The 18,441-nt window shown below is 35.7% G+C and overlaps 1 protein-coding gene across 2 annotated transcripts in view; it reads left to right on the top strand.

Moving 5' to 3' along the window:
* Positions 1 to 18,441, top strand: part of TLL1 (tolloid like 1) — a 155,120-nt gene that overhangs the window by 92,187 nt on the left and 44,492 nt on the right. For both annotated transcript variants that reach the window (XM_084884377.1, XM_084884378.1), the window contains 4 exons: positions 3,206 to 3,321; positions 10,092 to 10,194; positions 12,485 to 12,601; positions 13,853 to 13,998. In XM_084884377.1, the coding sequence (XP_084740503.1) occupies positions 3,206 to 3,321; positions 10,092 to 10,194; positions 12,485 to 12,601; positions 13,853 to 13,998 (482 nt within the window). The remainder of the gene's footprint in view (positions 1 to 3,205; positions 3,322 to 10,091; positions 10,195 to 12,484; positions 12,602 to 13,852; positions 13,999 to 18,441) is intronic.

Genomic DNA, 18,441 nt, shown 5'->3' with positions numbered 1-18,441 from the left:
GTAAATACCTTATAATAAAGCAGCTTCTAGGGATGTCTTTCTTTTAAATACAAATGTTATGTGTTGACTTTGTGTATAGTGATAGATAAAGGTCTAAGTTCATTTTTTTTTTTGTATGTGTATAACTAGTTCCCCCAACACCATTTGTTGAAGAGACTGTCCTTTCCCCACTGTTTAGTCTTATCACCCTTTTTGAATATCATTTTACTGTATATACATGGGCTTATTTTTGACTATTCTTATCCATTGTTCTACATGTTTATCTTATGACAAAATCAGACTGTTTTGATTACTGTAGACTTATAATATGTTTTGAAGTCAAGAAATGTGAAACTTCCATATTTTTTTTTCCTCAAGATTGTTTTAATTGTTCAGAGTTTGTGGTTCTATATGAATTTTAGGACTTTTTTTTTTCATTTCTACAAAACCAGTAGGATTTTGATAGAGATTGCATAGAATCTGTAGGTAATGTTGGGTTGTATGGAAATTGTTGCAATATTAAGTCTTCAAATCCATAAACACAGAATTTCTTTCCATTACTTTGTTTTCTTTAATTTTTTTCCCCTGTTGTTAGCGTAACTGATTTTTATATGTTGATTTTCTATCCTGCATTTTTGCTGAATTTATTAATTCTAATAGCTTTTTTGTGAATGTGTGGCATCTTTATGGTTTTATACATATAAGATCATGTCTTATGCTTAGAGAGATAGAAGCTCAACTTCTGAATTATGTTTTGTTTTAGAGTAATTTCAATTAGGAAAGTGATAACAATTTTTTGCATATTTTAAGCCTTTTCTCCCCCTGGATATGACTGCATTTGTAATTAAAAAACACATTCTTACAATTAAGACCACAATCTTCCTATCTGTGAAAAAGCTATGTAAGAAGATGTCATACCTTAGGGCATCATAATAGCTGACCCTTACAAAGCTACTTTATGAAATACATATCAGCCAGATAGTCACTTTATAGAAGATAAAACTGAGGTGGAAGCTTATAATACTTACTTGTATGACATAATTAGAAATACCATAATAGTTTTCTCATACCTTGCAGAGTAAATGGGAAGACTATGCTTTTTAGCTTAGTATTGTCACATTTCCTTGGTAATTTTTCTTTAATTCTTTTAATAATAAAAATTGCTCTTTATATCTGAGCATTAATCCACAAATGGCTTGGAAAATGGATAAAAATCTTTTACTAGTAGAAATTAAGTAGCCTGGGACAAACACATATACTGAATAAAATGGAAAAATATTTACCACAACTTGACTATTGTTTGTACTTCTTGCATTATAAGTAGATGCTATATATTTATGAAATTATTTTTGAATTATATGTTATACTTGTTTTTCATTTATATAATCTGTTTTTAATCATAGCATTATTGATGTGTTTGTGGATTAACTATATTTCATTGTTTTAATTCTATTATAGGAAATACAGTATCAGCATTCTATGTATTGTAGTTTAGTGGATGTTTCAATCATTATAGAATTTATTTTTAAATTGTTGTGAATTATAGCTCTTTTCATTGAAACACACTCAACTCCAACATGACTAGCATCTAAACTGACTTTAGTGAGAAGCACATTGTTTGCATACATAAATCTTAACACATTTTAATTTTTCTAAGGATCCTTGTAACATTATATTTAACAAATGCCCTTCTTGATTAATAAAAAGTTCTGAATTGCGTATTTTTGACCAATGAGCATTTTGTCTTGTTCTAAAGTTGGTTTTATCACAACAAACATTGCTTACTAATACTTTAAACTTATTCTGCTGTGCAAACATGATATCTGTGTTTCTTAGTAAATATTTATATTGTATCAGACTCTTTTTACAGCTCTATTTTGTGTTTTCAAAGTCATCATCTTTTTTACATTTAAGTTAAGATATTCAAAGCCATTGACAGCTTACCAAGGATATGATGAGCTGCTGGTAGCTATCGGCCTCTCATACGGAAATATCTCAGTTTTTATTTCAGTCTCTTCTACATTGTTGTTGAGTAAAAGTTTAAAGATGACTGGCTGCAGCATAGGAATTATTTTTGGATTAAGGATACTTAAAGCATCCTAGGTTCACGTAGCTCCTACCATGTCTTACAAAACAACAGGAAAACCCATTATAGAATGACTCTGACCTTGGCTGCACCAATAAACTAATTACACTCTGCTTTTGCCTTTGTTGAAATGGCCCTAGAGATATCAATCATACAGAACTGAAGGCTGTGGAGCTGATAATTTGCTATTTCAGATGACTAGTAATTACTTCCAAGAAATTAGACAGGCTTAGTAAGAGAAAAATGTAATTGCTTTTCCAGCAATTTGTACTTATGATCAACAGAAAAGAGAGAGTAAATAAACATCTACATCCTGTTGGAAAATTTGAGTCTTCCATGATTTTTTTAAAATATATTTTCACTGATTTCAGAGAGGAAGGGAGAAATAGAAATATCAATGACGAGAGAGAATCATTGATTGGCTGCCTCCTGCATGTTGGACCAAGCCTACAACCAGGCATGTGTCCCCAACCAGAATCTAACCCAGACCCCTCAGTCCGCAGGCCTACCCTTTATCCACTGAGCCAAATTGGCCAGGGCATCATGATGTGTTTTTATCTTTCAGTTTTGGGGGGGCTTATTTTGAGAAAAATTTCATTGTGATTACATTTTGGTACCACTTTTGTGGATTACTTATTAGTTAAGTTTTTTTTTTTTTTCGATTTTCACATGGAATAATTCAGTGTAAATTGAATTTAGCCTCAATTTACATTGAATATGTTGGTGGAATGTTTCTTGTGGTCTCAGAGCCACATCAACAAGGTAGCTACTGTCCTGAATCAAAATATGGGTCATTTACAAGTTGGCTACTGGCTCCTTGGGAAGGAATGACAGAGATGTCCACGAGGAAGGACTTTTTACAGGCCAGATTATTGATCTCCTAATCTCGTGATTTGGTTAACCCCAGTGATCCTATTAGGTATAGTGAAATTTTTATGAGACATAAAAATAAATAATTTAAAAAGGGAAAGTCTTTTATAAAATACAAATACATACTCTTGTCTAACACTAAAAGACTCACGTTTTTAATTGTGATGCCCATACCTTTCATTAAAATGAAAAATGATCTTATATTTTTTAGTAAATAATAGATTTTATCTTTTTTAAAAATCAAATATATGTATTTTGTTTTTATTTCAGCATGTGGAGAAACCCTACAAGAGTCCAATGGCAATCTTTCCTCTCCAGGATTTCCCAATGGCTACCCTTCTTACACACACTGCATCTGGAGGATCTCTGTGACCCCTGGAGAGAAGGTAGTTTATAACATCAAGAGTTCTTTTTTACTTTCATATAAGTGCAGAGGTTCATTTTTCAAATTTAATCTGCTTTGTTTTTTTTTTAATTCTCGTTTGATTAATCAAGTAAAAGACTAAACAGTTTAAAAATTTATAATGGGTTTTAAAAGATTAAACATTCTAATTTTCAAAAATATTCAGAGTGGCCAATATAAAAGTGAAAGACCTATTGATAATTTCTTTATCAAAGCATACTCATTAAGAAGGAATAAAATGTGATATAAAATATCATTAAGTTTATCTTCCTGAAGATTATCACATGAGTTATTATCTAGAAACATCATGGCACTCATGTTACAAATGTTCTTTTTTAATAAGACTGTGTGTTTCCTGGAACTAGACGACAATGTTTTCAATATATTGGAAAATTTAATAAGTAGGTTAAAAGTCAGAGCCATGAAAATATTTAATTTTTAAAATACATATGTTACAGACAAAGTCATGGAAGAATATATACCGAAACAATGCTTATTTCTCCTTGTTGAATTTATATATAGGTTTAATTTCTTCTTTTTTAAAAATATTTTTATTGATTTTAGAAGGAAGGGAGAGAGAGAAAAAAAACACATCAATGATGAGAGAGAATCATTGATTGACTGCCTCCTACACATCCCCTCCTGGGGATCGCCCACAACCAGGCATGTTCCTTTGACCAAAATTGAACCCAGGACCCTTCAGTCTATAGGCTGGTACTCAATCCACTGAGCCAAACCAGTTAAGGCTCATTTCTTCTGTTATTTTCTTTTTTAAAAAATAACAGAAGAAATGTTTCTTTATTGATATCAGATATGAAGAGAGAGGGAGAGAGAGAAACATCAATGATGAGACTCAGATTGGCTGCCTCCTGTACACTCCCTAGTGGGGATTGAGCCTGCAACCCAGGCATGTGCCCTTGGCTGGAATCAAACCTAAGACCTTCCAGTCCACAGGCCGATGCTCTATCCACTGAGCCAAATTGGCTAGGGCCTTCTTTTATTTTCTATGATAAGCATATATTATTTTGTGCAGGAAAGAATATCATTTATTCATTTATTTTTTATTTGTTTATTTGTTAGTTAAACCTCACCAGAGGATATGTTTTCCATTGATTTTTAAAGATAGTGCATGCACCCTGACCAGGGCTGGGAACCAAACCCAGGTATGTGTGCTTGACAGGGAATTGAACCCACAACTCTTTGGTGCTTGGGCCAACACTTTACCTACTGTACAATACCAGCCAGGGGAGGATGTCATTTAAAAAATGAAAGTATTGTTGTACAACAACATGAATGAACGTAATGCTACAGAACTATACACTTGAAATGATTAAAATGGCAAATTTTATGTTATGTACTAGAGGCCCAGTGCATGAAATTCATGTACTGGAGCGGGGGTGTCCCTCAGCCCAGCCTGCACCCTCTCTAATCTGGGACCCCTCAGGGATTGAGCCTAACCTGGCAGTCGGACATCCCTCTCACAATCCGGGTCTGCTGGCTCCCAACAGCTTGCATGCCTGCCAGCCTGATCACCTCCTAACCACTCCCCTGCCAACCTGATTGATGCCTAACTGCTCCCCTGGCGGCCCAGTTACCCCCAACTGCCCTCCCCTGCCAGCCTAGTTGCCCCCAAATGCCTTCCCCTGCCAGCCTGATTGCTCACAACTACCCTCCCCTACCGGCCATCTTGTGGTGGCTCTTTGACCACATGGGTGAGGCCATCTTGTGAGAGGGCATGAGGGTCAATTTTCATATTACCTCTATATTATATAGGCTATTTTACCACACACACACACACACACACACACACACAAAAAAAAAAAAAAAGAAAAAAAAAAAAAGATTGTCAGTGCATGTGTTTGTCTTGTAAGACTAAGCCTGCCAAGGTAAAGACAGAGTCCTGTCCAATCTGAGGCTGTTTTTGATGTTGCACAGGACGTGCTGGTAACAGTCCAGGTTGTGCAGCCGAGAATGTAACCTTGCTGAGCTGATAAAAGCATACAGTATCGATTCTTCCATCCCTCAGAACTGATTGATCTTTTAACAAGGATAGACTTCTTACATATTGAATACAGTTAGCATTTTTTTCTTTTCCTGTATAACCCATTTAAAAGCTATCATTTGACTACTTTAATTTTGCAAAAAAAAAAAGTCTTGTTAACCACTCATCTAACGGTTTACACATATGGGGTCAATTTACAATATAACGTTTATATTGGCAAAAGCACTGCTTAAATCTAGCAATTACCGTATAGATAAATTGTTGATTCCATTAATATGTGTCTTCTGGTGTGTGAAAGAAATCTTTGCTATCAGGAATCTTATGGACATATATCAAGGACAAAACCTAGTGATTTCATAGGCAAGCTCTGAAAAATAGTTGATGAAAGCAAGATACAACTTATCCTGGATTTGCAGATAAGAGAGCTCAGATCTTGGAGTTAGTGCAGTTAATTCAGAGAAACATGGAGAGCACTGGCTGAAAAAGGAAGGAGGAGAACATTTTTTCAGAGTATCATCTATAGAAATTGTAATTGACTGGATATAAAGTTGGAGTGGGAATTAAGGAAAGGGAGGTAGAGCATATATGCATAGCCCACGGACACAGACAACAGTGTGGTGAAGGCCAGGAGAGAGGGGGACAGAGACTGGGTGGTGGTGGGTAAGGGTGGGGGAAATGGGTTTTATCTGTAATAGTGTCAGCAATAATAAGATATATATACTAAATATAACAAAAAATTAATTTGTACCAAATGGGATTTCTGCAAACTATTTGCAGCAAAGTATATAATCACTGAATGAAACCTCTACTAATTATGTAATGTATATATATTTGACTTCACAAATAATAAAATCTATTACATTTTTAAAAGACCCTGTGAGTTAGTTGACGGTGACATCAAAATTTAAAAATACAGATATCACATATGTTTAAGCAGAAAAATTATTAGTGTTTTCTACACATTATCCAAATAAGTCCTTCAGATTTAATTGTGCTGAGTTCAGCTTGATATGATGACCTCCATTTTACAGTGATAAAATTCATTCAAACTCAGAAATTTTAAGTAAACTAACAAACTGAGAAGCTAGAACTTTAATCCTGGCTTTCTGACTCCCAATCACAGTAGGCTTCTAGACGTAGGAAAAGATGCAAACTGTTTCCTTTAGCATGATACAGTTCAAAGCTGAACAAAAATTTAATGATCAGTTATTCCAGGAATTGGCACACTTTTTTTGGAAATGATATACAGTAGATATTTTTAGCTATGCAGGCTAGACAGTCTGTTTCTAACACTTGGTTCTATTATTTAGTCCTAGACAATATGTAAAGGAATGTTTCCAACAAAACTTTCTTTATAAAAACTGGCTGTGGGCTGGGTGTGGTGCATTGCGTATAGTTTCCTGATCCCTGTTCTGCTCCTACTCTAAGTCTGATTTCTGTGAAGAAAACTGTAGTTTCCCTAGGGAGTTGATAAGACTTTCATAAGTTGCTTCTGGCTAAGGCCAGAAATCTGTTTAATTTACTGCTTTTGATTCTAATATCTCTTTCCAAATAACCACTTCATACTCTCAGTGTAATTGACAAGATTTGTAATATCTTCCCCATCCTCAGCACAATAAGGTATAAATGTTCTAGTTGATCTTTCCATGGTTCTCATGGAATTAGTTTAGGTAATCAATAACATCTTCATCATTCTGTCAAAAGTTCATTGATTTACATCTTCCTCTAAAGACTTACAAACACCTGGTCCCTAGACTATTGATCCATCTTTCTTCAATATTCTTCACTTTTTCTACATCATTGGAAAGCAGTTTTTAATAAGCAAACTCCACCACAATTGTATCAATTTAACTTCACAGAATAACAGATAAAACTCTTGATTGATAACGGGAAATCTTAAAATTGTTCCTTATATCTCCCTCAATCACCTTTTCCAAGAGAACTATGGGTAATCTTACATCAATAAATGGTAATACTTGTAAGAAATAAAACATCTATGTAATTGTTCTCAGTAGTTTTTATTTTGCCATTCTTTGAAAAAAAAAAAAAGATGCAACGTATTTGGATATAATAGTATAATATAAAACAATCAAGTATTTTCCAGTGCTTATGGTTTGTAATTCATGTATGGATTCTGCTAGCAACTTTAGGAAAGGGCCAGCATTTTATTTCTACATCAGAGCCCTCCGATTTGATTTTCAGAAAATCTATTTTTATTATATTTTCTGCTTTGAACGGGCTTTGTGTTTTATGTTAAAGTAAGCCAGTTTTGTTTCTCTATGGTGCTTGCCGTTTAAAATAGAAGATTCAAAAACAAGATAGGAAAATTTTTCTGTTTAGAGTTATTCTCCTTCCAAATGTGTGTGTGTGTTCCAGACTTCAAATATTAACTATTTGTTAGCAATCCAAACACATTGTTTCAATTCTGAATAACATTGGATGATATACATACTTCCAGTTTAGCTCACCTTTTTTACCCCACTGAGGAGGAGGTTGAGTTATTTTTACACTAGTATAAAACCCCCCTTTAAACCCAAGAGGAAGGCAAAAAATAAGCCTTGGGGTCTACTGTTCATGTCTGTATCCTAGCTGTGCCAACTCTGCTGTAGTAAAGGAATTCTTGTATGGCCATACAGACTTGAATCCCTTGTGATTGCCATATGGGAAATACAAATGCGAATGAAATTTAACACTGGTTGTATTCCCTGAGAAAAACCAGAAATTATTTCCCAATTATGTCCTAAGAATGACTTAATGTTGTATTGGTATTCAGAAATAGAGGAGAAACATTTTGGGATCTTCAGAAAAATAGTTCAGAAATAATGCATTTTGATAGTCAGCTGTTGAGGATTATTTACAAAGAAAAGAAAAAGATAAGTCCTTTTATCCTTGGCTCTTTTGGATATTTTTGCAAACATTTTTGAAGATATTTGGAATGATAAAATTAGGTGCAAGAGAAGAAAAGCAAAGAAAAAAGAAAAACTATGAATAAGGTAGATAAAAATAAATGAATCATTTTCTTAAAACCAAATTATGCCTCATCTGCTGTATTACATTTTTTAAAGTGTGTCTCTATTTTTACATCCTTAGTAGACTTCATTTCTTTGTAATCTAGAAAGTACATTTAAAGTAATTGAAATGTATTCAATTCAATGGTGAAATGTTAATGCTATTATTAGGTACAATTGACTTTCATTGTAGTTTGATAAATTCTTAGTTTCTATTTCCATAAAATGGTTATTTACATATGCAAGTATAACCAACTTTGCTATACAGTATTATGGGTGGTCATTGTGATGCAGATATATAAGGTGCCATGAAAAATATTTATTATTATGTGTATCTTCATTCTTGGAAAAAGGTAGGTAAAGATTGGTTTGCCTTAATTTAGTACTTAACTTCCTGTTAAATATCAAGAAAGAAGAGTACATGGTAGTAATTTCTTGAATGTGGATTCAGGTTGATTGGTATGTCTTTTTGTTTCTTTTTTTTAGTCATTCCTTGAGAGTTCTCTTACATCTAGGTTTTTATATCATCACAAAAAGATTCTTTGTGTAGTGTTACAAACTATAGTTTTATATTATAATTTGTTGCTTATAGCCAAAGACTTTTTCATTTTCTGGAATAAAGAACAGATTAATCAAATGCTTTAATTATCTTAACTGTTTTCAGCAGAAAAGAGTTAGAATAAGTTGTGGTTTTTAAATATATATATTTTATTGACTTTTAAGAGGAAGGGAGAGGGAGAGAGAGATATAGAAATGTCAATGATGAAAGATAATCATTGAATGACCTCCTCCTAAGTGCCTCATACTGGGGATTGAGCCTGCAACCCAGGCAGGTGCCCTGACTAGGAATTAAACCATAACCTCCTGGTCCATAGGTTGATGCTCAACTATTGGGCCACGCTGGCTAGGCCAGAATGAGTTTTCAAATATAAAAAAAATATTTTCCAAATGTACTTTTTTTCATCAGGTAGGTGAGTTTCTCATTAGTTTGACTCTTCTTTGGATATAATGAAGAATTTGAAAAGTAAAGTCTCTTTATAAAATAGTTAGAAAATTATCTTGCCAAGAACTGTTTTGAATTATCACAAAAAGCAGCAGCATTTCAAAACAAAGTACAGAATAAAGAGTCGTGTGCATGAACTAACTTGAAAGGTCTTTGAATATATATTCTTGGATCTAGAGAAGCATAGTGACATCTGCCTTTGATTATAGTTACATGGACAAATTCAAATTCTAGAGCTGTTCTTGAATATTTCAACACATACAAATAATATTATGTACTTGGAATATGGCACATGGTGGTTATTTTTAATGAGGTTATATATATCTGATCATCTTTGAAATAAATTATTAAAAAGGACATTTATGGCAAAATCAGAATGTTTCATGGTTTAAGTCATGTTTATCTTAGAAAATTCAAAATAAACTATACGAATGAAGGTTTCTGTTTTTTTTCACAGTTGGTCAAATTTGCAGACACTGTGCTTTAGTTGCTAAAATATTCCTGCTTTTATATTATTGAACATTAGTGAGAATGAGAAATCAGGGTGGTGTTCGTGTGTGTGTGTGTGTGTGTGTGTGTGTGTGTGGCATTTGTAAAGAAAAATAATTAAGAGAATACTAATGTAGAAAAAAATTAGCATCTGTTTTCATAGTAGCCCTGATTTCCTAGCCTCCAAGAATCAAATCACCACGTGCAGTTACAGTCATTTTTACTTGGTGCTGTTTCTCTTTGTTTTGCAGATCGTTTTAAATTTTACCACGATGGACTTATACAAAAGTAGTTTGTGCTGGTATGACTACATTGAAGTGAGAGATGGGTACTGGAGGAAATCAGCTCTCCTTGGTAAGAGATCAATTTCCTTCTCTGCAGCCATGCACATAGTCTGTCCTGCTTAAAGACTATTGATTCTTTCAAGAGTCACCTTAGAGTTAAAATTGAATGTGACCAGCATATTCATTTTACTATTCTTTTTCAAACCACAGCAAATGTACGACAGATAAATAGATTGATTTAAACTAGCTTTAAATATGAGGTGTAGTACTCAGATCTGATTTAATATAATGACTTGAAGTAGCATTCACATCTATTATGCTTATAGTGACTACTCATCACAGTGTTTCTGTAGTTTTAATTTTAGAAATCATGGTTTTAATGGGAAGATCAGGTAAAGTGTGTGTGTGTGTGTGTGTGTGTGTGTGTGTGTGTGTGTGTGTTTGCTTGCTCAGGCAACAGAATGTGAGCTGTTTGGTACAGCACTTGCTACCTGGTTTCCTATGCACGCACGTTAGCTGGTACTGTAAACGACACAGTTTTGCTTCTCAGAGAGTTTATTGTGGCTGGGAAGAGACATCTGTAGTTTGTGTCATAAATCATAGCTCAGATTTGATGCTCAGGGAATTCTGCTGCCAACGTGAAACCACAGCCCCCACCATTAACTTGCATGAGGCATTTTCCTGTTGCCCTGCTTTACATGAAGGTGAAAGCTGTTGGCATGTCAGCATCTAATAATTTTGTTTTGTTTTTTTAGATTGTGACTTTACCCTTATTCTTAGAAGTAGCTTTGCTCAGTTGCATTTATGTACCATACAGATCTTTTTTTTTTTTTTTTACCATCTCAAACCTATTGCATGGACACTGTTCTATTAAAAGTGACAGCAGCCTTAGGAGTCCAAGAGAGAGCCCCGTCGAAATGTTTTAAAAAAGAGGAGACACAAAGGTTCGAACGAAGTGAGGTTGAGGAAAACATTTTCAGAGACATTTGGATTCTTGGCCTAGATGAAGCAATTTGTGATGCATGTGTGTATGTCCCAAAGAAAACATTTCGCTGAACTCATATTGGAGAATCAACTGTAAATTAAAACATTGGAGAACACTTCCTCCAAGCGCACCATCAGCAGTAGTGTCTGAAGGTCCACACTGCCCTGGTCGGACCCCAGTTTTCCTGTGGAAAGCTCTCTCCACCATTTCCTCCAAAACCTTGTCCCTCCAGCGGACTGGCAACATCAGAATCACTTGGAAGGTTGTTAAAAATGTAGAAATTTATGTCCACACCATCCCTCCTGAATTAGAGACTGTATTTCACAGACTCCCTGGCAATTCATAGGCACATTACAGTTGAAGAAACATTTCACTGTTTTACATGCCCAACTTGTGCTTTGCCAATTAGGAACACAGTCCCTCACCTGTTGGCCGTTACTATGAATTTGTTTCACGTTGACTGCCATTTCAAATATACTAAAGCCATGTAGGACATCATGGCCAGGGGCAAGCAAAAATTGGAATACAATATATTATTGTTTGTAGAATAATTTCATGTGCATTGTCCATTTTGTTATTAATGGAATTTAACCATTTTGTTATCTCATGGAATTTTACTGCACAGTGGCAGACATACAGTAATGAGTATTTGTGTAGGGTTGAGGGAAGAAAGCAGACATGACAGGATTTATTATGTTCTTTGGTATTTTTCTTGCCTATGGATACACCGTTATAAAAGTGTTAGAGCTTATATTCCATTTTTCTGATACTACTTGCCATTCTGCCTACTAGCACTACAGATTGTAGCGTTATAGATGAGATGGAGTGTATGCAGTAGCGTGAGAACCTCGGAGCAGTGTGTCCGCCGCTCTGATGAGTCATCACTGAGCCTGGCTAGACAAGGAACTCCACTTTGAGCTGAGGCAGAGCCTTAACCAAGTTACTCCCCTACGAATGACCAGACTGACGATTTAAATGGGCTTCTCAGCATCATTTATACTTCTTTTCTGTTCTTCATAGAATAATATTCCCACCTTGATGGCCCCACATGACTTTTTACAAGTATGTCTTTGAACTAGCTATTTCTTCATTCTACAGAATAAAGATTCTGACAGGTGGTTAATCTGAGGATATGTTCTAATATTTTATAAATAGACACAAAGGATTGGTTTATTTATCTACCACTAGTAAGTAAATAGAAAGGTGTGGTTATGGTTCTAGTTACTAAGGATAGCCATAGGAACCAAATCAGGTCATATATAAATATAAATATAAATATAAATGTAAATATAAATATATATAGTTATTGTAGAAAGCAATTAGAATACAGAGTCATATTTAGGAGTCTCTCTCTTTATTATTTTATTTCTTTTAGGCAGATTCTGTGGGGACAAATTACCTGAAGTTCTTACCTCTACAGACAGCAGAATGTGGATTGAGTTTCGGAGCAGCAGTAATTGGGTAGGAAAAGGCTTTGCAGCTCTCTATGAAGGCAAGTCACATTGAGATATACAGGTTACTTCCTCTAAGTAACTCTTAATAGAAATATGCTTTCTCTCAAAAATATACGAAAATAAAAACCGAAAAATAAATAAATAAATACAATCTCAGTACACTATATGTAGCTGTATTTTAATTACAAGTTTTTGAAACTTTGTGTTATAATATTCACAAGGATGAATTTTAATAAAAATACTTAGTGAATGTAAAATGCATTTTTAGTACCGTTCATGTAGTAACATATAAATGAACTCAGGGATGTGTACTGGGGGGAAAAGGGCACAAGAGTTCTTAAACTGCAAGTGGTGGTGGTGGTTGTTTTTTTGTTTGTTTTTTCATGATAATATTAGAATATTGTGAGGAACTTATCATTTTCCTTCAAATTGACTTTGTGTCTGTCTGGTGCCTGCCCTGCTGAAAAGCTCTGTTAGAGGAAACTGCACAGAAAGTGATTGTGCACATTCTGGAGCACGCTTTGTCTAAAGGAGCGGGTCAGCATTCAGGGAGGAATCTGCCGGGCGCTCTGTTCTCTCCTCCTCGAAGACAAGGCACTGGCATTGTGCTCTTGGCTTGCTCTGCGCCTGCCTGGTTGTGGGTGGAGGAGGCCCTTCTTGCTCCTGCCTCTGCTCGGACAGGGGCTTAGGAAATGTAGAAGACAGCAGACTTCTGCTTCCCTTAAACATTTAAGTAAAAGGAGGCATTTTGTTTCAAAGATTAACTGCACGGCAGTGAAAAGGATTATTTGGAAGGAGCCACAGATGTTGAGCACATGACATTAGCCCATGGCCAGGGACCAGAGTTCTGTGCAGCTTCTCTCCTGATCTGCTCTTTTACCTGAGGTCAAATCACCGAAAGAAGCAGCTCAGGGAACCACAGAGCAGACTCACACAAAACTTGTAAAATCTCTCAAGGTTTTAAGTGTTAAAAATATGCTTTTTGTTTTGGTGGTTTAAAAAGCACTTATGCCTGTGATGACTACTATCTAATATTTATAGTTAAATGGCTAGAATTTTGGGGGCTTTGTTTTAATTAATTATTTATTTATTTGTTTGTTTGTTTATTTATTTATTTATTTATTTATTTTTACCATCTAAATTTTTACAACAGTATAACCAGCCAAGTTGGATTTTTATAACCTGATTTTTATGGAATTACTCAGCTACAGGCACTGAACTAAAATGTTATTTTTAGAAGAGAATGAAATGTCATGTCTAGATTTACTTATTTACTTTGCTTCCCCCAGCAATCTGTGGAGGTGAGATACGTAAGAATGAAGGACAGATTCAGTCTCCTAATTATCCCGATGATTACAGACCGATGAAAGAATGCGTGTGGAAAATAACGGTGTCAGAAGGCTACTATGTCGGGCTGACTTTTCAGGCCTTTGAGGTAAAGTCTTTTAGGCAACCTTCTTGGAGTGTGTGCTCTATAAATGACAGTGGTATTTAAGGGGATCCTCATTAAATAAGCAAAGAACCAGAGAATCAGCGTTTTAATCAGCCAAGAAGCAAAGGATTGCCTATAAAATGAAACATCAAGAGCCAATGTGTTTTTTTCCTCCCATCCTTTCTCTTGTTGCAGACTTTTGCAAGAAGATTAAAGTGCGTTTACATTATCTGTGCTGTTTGAATCAGAATGTTTGAAGTACTGACAATGGTTTCTTCTGACAAATGCACAGGCTTGTTTCACAGAGCTGTTTTAAAGGTCCATTAAATAATAGAACTTTTATTTCTCTTCTAAACTAAGAGGTTAAAAGGTAGACTTTCTTTTTTGTTGTCGTTTGGGGGGGGAATCCATTTTTGCCATTACACAGAAAAGCGTTTATATCAGAAAGAGGGATTTAAATGTCCTTAGGAGCTTTTGCCTTCATGAAATATAGTTATCGAGAAGGAGGTCAGCACCAGATGATGCAGAATAAACGCAAGACCAGTCAGAATTCTGGAGCAAAGTCTGGGTCCCAGATTGCCATACTAGCTAATGAGTTATTTATTTATTTATTTATTCATTTATTTATTTATTTATTGAGGTCAAAGGAACGGAGGGATTAGAAGCCAAGCAATTGGAAGTTACCAAGAACTACGTACAGCGTATGTTTAAGGCAAAAACCAGTCTAGAAATTGAGAGCCCAAGTGAAATGGGAAGGAATGATGCGATGTGGTGGTAGGTCCAGGCAGAGGGCTCCAGATACCACAACTGGAGATTAGTACTTCACGGATTAGAAGGCTGGTTCACTGTCCAAGCAAGTAGAAGGCAGGAGGGAATCCCATCGGCTGCCAGGGTGTGCTGAGTGCAGTGACCGTGATGGTGTCTTTGTCCCCACAGCAGGGGCATCAGGGGAATCCAGGCATTACTTACTCAGAAACCCAGAGAATATTGCATCCCCGCCTGCAAGCTGTGTAATATATTTTTTGAGACTCATCTCTACCATTTTGCATGTACCATTTGATTTCCCAAGGCATACATTTTTTTATCATGAAAAAGTTATCTTTTCTGCTGTGGTTGTGATGTTTATGCTTTCATCCATTTTGCATGTTTGGAAACCGTGGTTCTGAGATCATTTGATTCACATTTGCATTTTATTATTTCAATGGAATGATGAGATTATAAATATTATTATTCAAATTAGAGCATTTTATTGTTAACAGAAATCTAAAATTGGGTAGGATTTGCCTGCTATTTAGAAAACAAAACAACTGGTTTACTGAAAAATTATTTACATAATAACCTCCTTACTTATATGTTGTGATATTGCAAAAATTAAGCAGAGGACTCTCTTTTAATATATAATCCAATGACTTATGGAATTTTATTATAGAAGTGATGTCAGAAAATGCATTCATTCCATGTGTCTAAAAACTAAGATAGTACAAAGGACAAGTAGGAAAGATTTACATCTCAAGCACTTAGAACCATGCCTAACACAGAGTAGTTACAATAAATACTTGGTGATTGAGTGAATGAATATATTATTACTAAGCTTTAGGATTGAAAAAATCTTATGTCATAGTTTGGCTCACAGTACATTTTATTTATTATCTCTAGTTCCTGTTCTTTCTTAATTTTGATTTATTTTCTTAATTTTAATATATTTTTATTGATTTCAGAGAGGAAGGGAGAGAGATAGATAGAAACCTCAATGATGAAAGAGAATCATTGATTGGCTACCTTTTGCCTGTCCCACACTGGGCATGGAACCTGCAATCTGGACATGTGCCCTGACCAGGAATCAAACTGTGACTTCCTGGTTCATAGGTTGATTCTCAACCACTATGCAATGCCAGCTGAGCTGATTTATTTTCTTATGTCTTTTTTTTTTCTCCTTCATTTATATTCTAGGCATATTTTAATGTCTAATAAGCCTCTTATCTTTAAATGACTAGCACCAAACCTTTGTATTGTCTTACTCACTAAGCCACTCTCCTTTGGTTTTCCTTATTTCAGTACTAGTGCCCCATTGCACGGATTCATGCACATTGAAAGGAAATTAATTAGAAGGTGGCTAGTGGAGCGGGACTAGGCAAGATGGGCCAGACATGCCCCGGAGCCAACCACCTGCGGTCCCTCCCTGACAACTGCACTTGGGGTGGCCCTGCGGCTTGAAGGGCGTCTGTGGAGTGAGCAGGGTCCCTCTGGCAGGTGGGATCCCTCTCCCTGGCTTGCCAGGATCAGGCCCAAAACCAGCTTTCCGACATCCCCCGAGGGGTCCTAGATTGTGAGAAGGCAGTTCTCAGGTGACACACCCCGGAATCGGGCTCTCTCCTCTCTGGTTCCGGGTGCGTCACCTAAGAACCATCACTGCCAAGTCACCACAGCTTGGCAGCTCCTGCACTGAGTGTCTCCCCCTTGGCGGTCAATTTGTGTCATAGCCACCAGTCCCATAGTCAAACAGTCACTTAGCCTTATATATATATGTAATTTTAGTGTGTCTCTATTTACTCAAAGAATATCCTTAATTCTACTTTTTCTCTTTAACCCCAAGGCCAGTCTATCAGCATATTTCATTTATTTTTTTCTTCAAAACATGTTCCATATATGACCCCTTGATACCTACTTTCTGGCCACCAGTCTGGTACCAACACTGCCCCTTCTCATAGCTCTATCCTGGCCCTACATATCCTGTTCTCCACACAGTCAAAATGACACTTTTATAATATAAGATAGATCATAACACTACCCTATTTCAGAGTTTTTGTATTATACCTAAAATAGAACACAGATTTAATTATCATGGAACAATGTGTGCCACAATTTTGTCCTAAGCTCCTCTCTCGGTGCCAGCCCCTCTGGGCCTTCCTTCCTTTCCTCAGAAATGCCAAGTTTACTCCCACGTCACAGCATTTGCATTGATGTTCTTCAATTTCTAGATCTTTGCATTCTTCCCTCATCTTTTACCTAATTCAGACTTTTTCCCTTTTTCTTAGAATGAAGTTTAATCTATTTATTTATCTTTTTTGTTAAAAGTACTACTTCTTAATCATAAACTCTTTAAAAAGTCCTTGTCTGGTAACTCAATTTAAAATGCCGTATTTTTCGGACCATAAGACGCACCGGACCATAAGACGCACCAGTTTTTAGAGAAGGGAAATGAAGAAAAAAAGATTCTGAAACAAATAGTGTCCTAAAATATTTTATGTGCATTAAAACCCAACATCACAGTCATAAACACATGTAATCAACCCTGTAAAGTAAACAGCAGCATTTAGAACCATTTTAGAGCCGGGCAAGCACACAGAGACCACACAGAGCCGGGCAAGTAAAAAAACTTTTTTTTTAAAGTATATGTGTAGGCTATATTTGGACCATAAGACGCAGGGACTTTTTCCCCCCACTTCTAGGGGGAAAAAAGTGTGTCTTATGGTCCGAAAAATACGGTACTTTCTTACCTACAATTGCCTACAAACCATTATTATGGTTTAGTTTAGTTCACTTCACTTACATCTTTTGGAAGTTGTTATGGATTTGCTTACATGGTTATTGTTTGTCTCTCACTAGATATGATCCTCAGAGGGTAGGAATCTTACCCTCTGAGGATGTAAGATTGATCACTGTATCTCTAGCATCACTGGATGCATGATTAATATTTGATAATGGGAGGGATGGATAGATGAAGTATATGTGGGTGTGGGAACACATGATTGGTAGGTGGAAATTAACATATCCTTCCTTTATTAGAGGTATGTAAGTTTTCATACAAAAGGAAATAAGCCTGGATAGGTTTGGTTTATAGAGGATCTAGTGTGCGGTGTGGTTGAATTTAACTAGAGATCCTGGGTTCTATGAAATTCATAAGTGGACAGGGATTTAGAGATGTCCTAATATACCATTTAAATATTTTTAGATTATGGAACTGAACTTATGCTATTAATCTAGTATCACACAAATGAGCCCTAAATCAGCATTTATTTTCAGGTATAGTATATCTTTATTACTCACAAATTCTGTATTTACACATTTGCCTACTCACTAAAACTTATTTGTAGTCCTCAAATAATATTCACAGTGCTTCTGGGCTATCCATAGACAGATGCAGAGCTGCAAAATATTTGAGTCAACTGACATGCACATTCCCGGTTCTGATGTGCCTTATGGAGAAAATGTGTTAGACAAGCATCATTCGGGTATAAGTTATAGTGCTTTTGGCCATGAGTTCAGTGTTAATGAGTTGACGGTATATATCACGGTGCCTTTAAACAGAAACACACAGAAAACAAGGTTAGGCATTGATGGCTTGACAAAAACTTTGTTACCAGAAGTTTGCAGGAACCTAAAGAGTACTAGTATTTCTGCGGGAGCAGTGTATCCACTAATTCCATGTTTTCAGTGACTGTGGAA

Source organism: Pipistrellus hanaki (genome assembly GCF_964339955.1).
Source record: "Pipistrellus hanaki genome assembly, chromosome: 5".
In the NCBI taxonomy this organism is placed as follows: domain Eukaryota; kingdom Metazoa; phylum Chordata; class Mammalia; order Chiroptera; family Vespertilionidae; genus Pipistrellus; species Pipistrellus hanaki.
The sequence above is the reverse complement of the archived record's forward strand: the minus strand, read 5'-3'. Positions and strand labels throughout refer to the sequence as shown.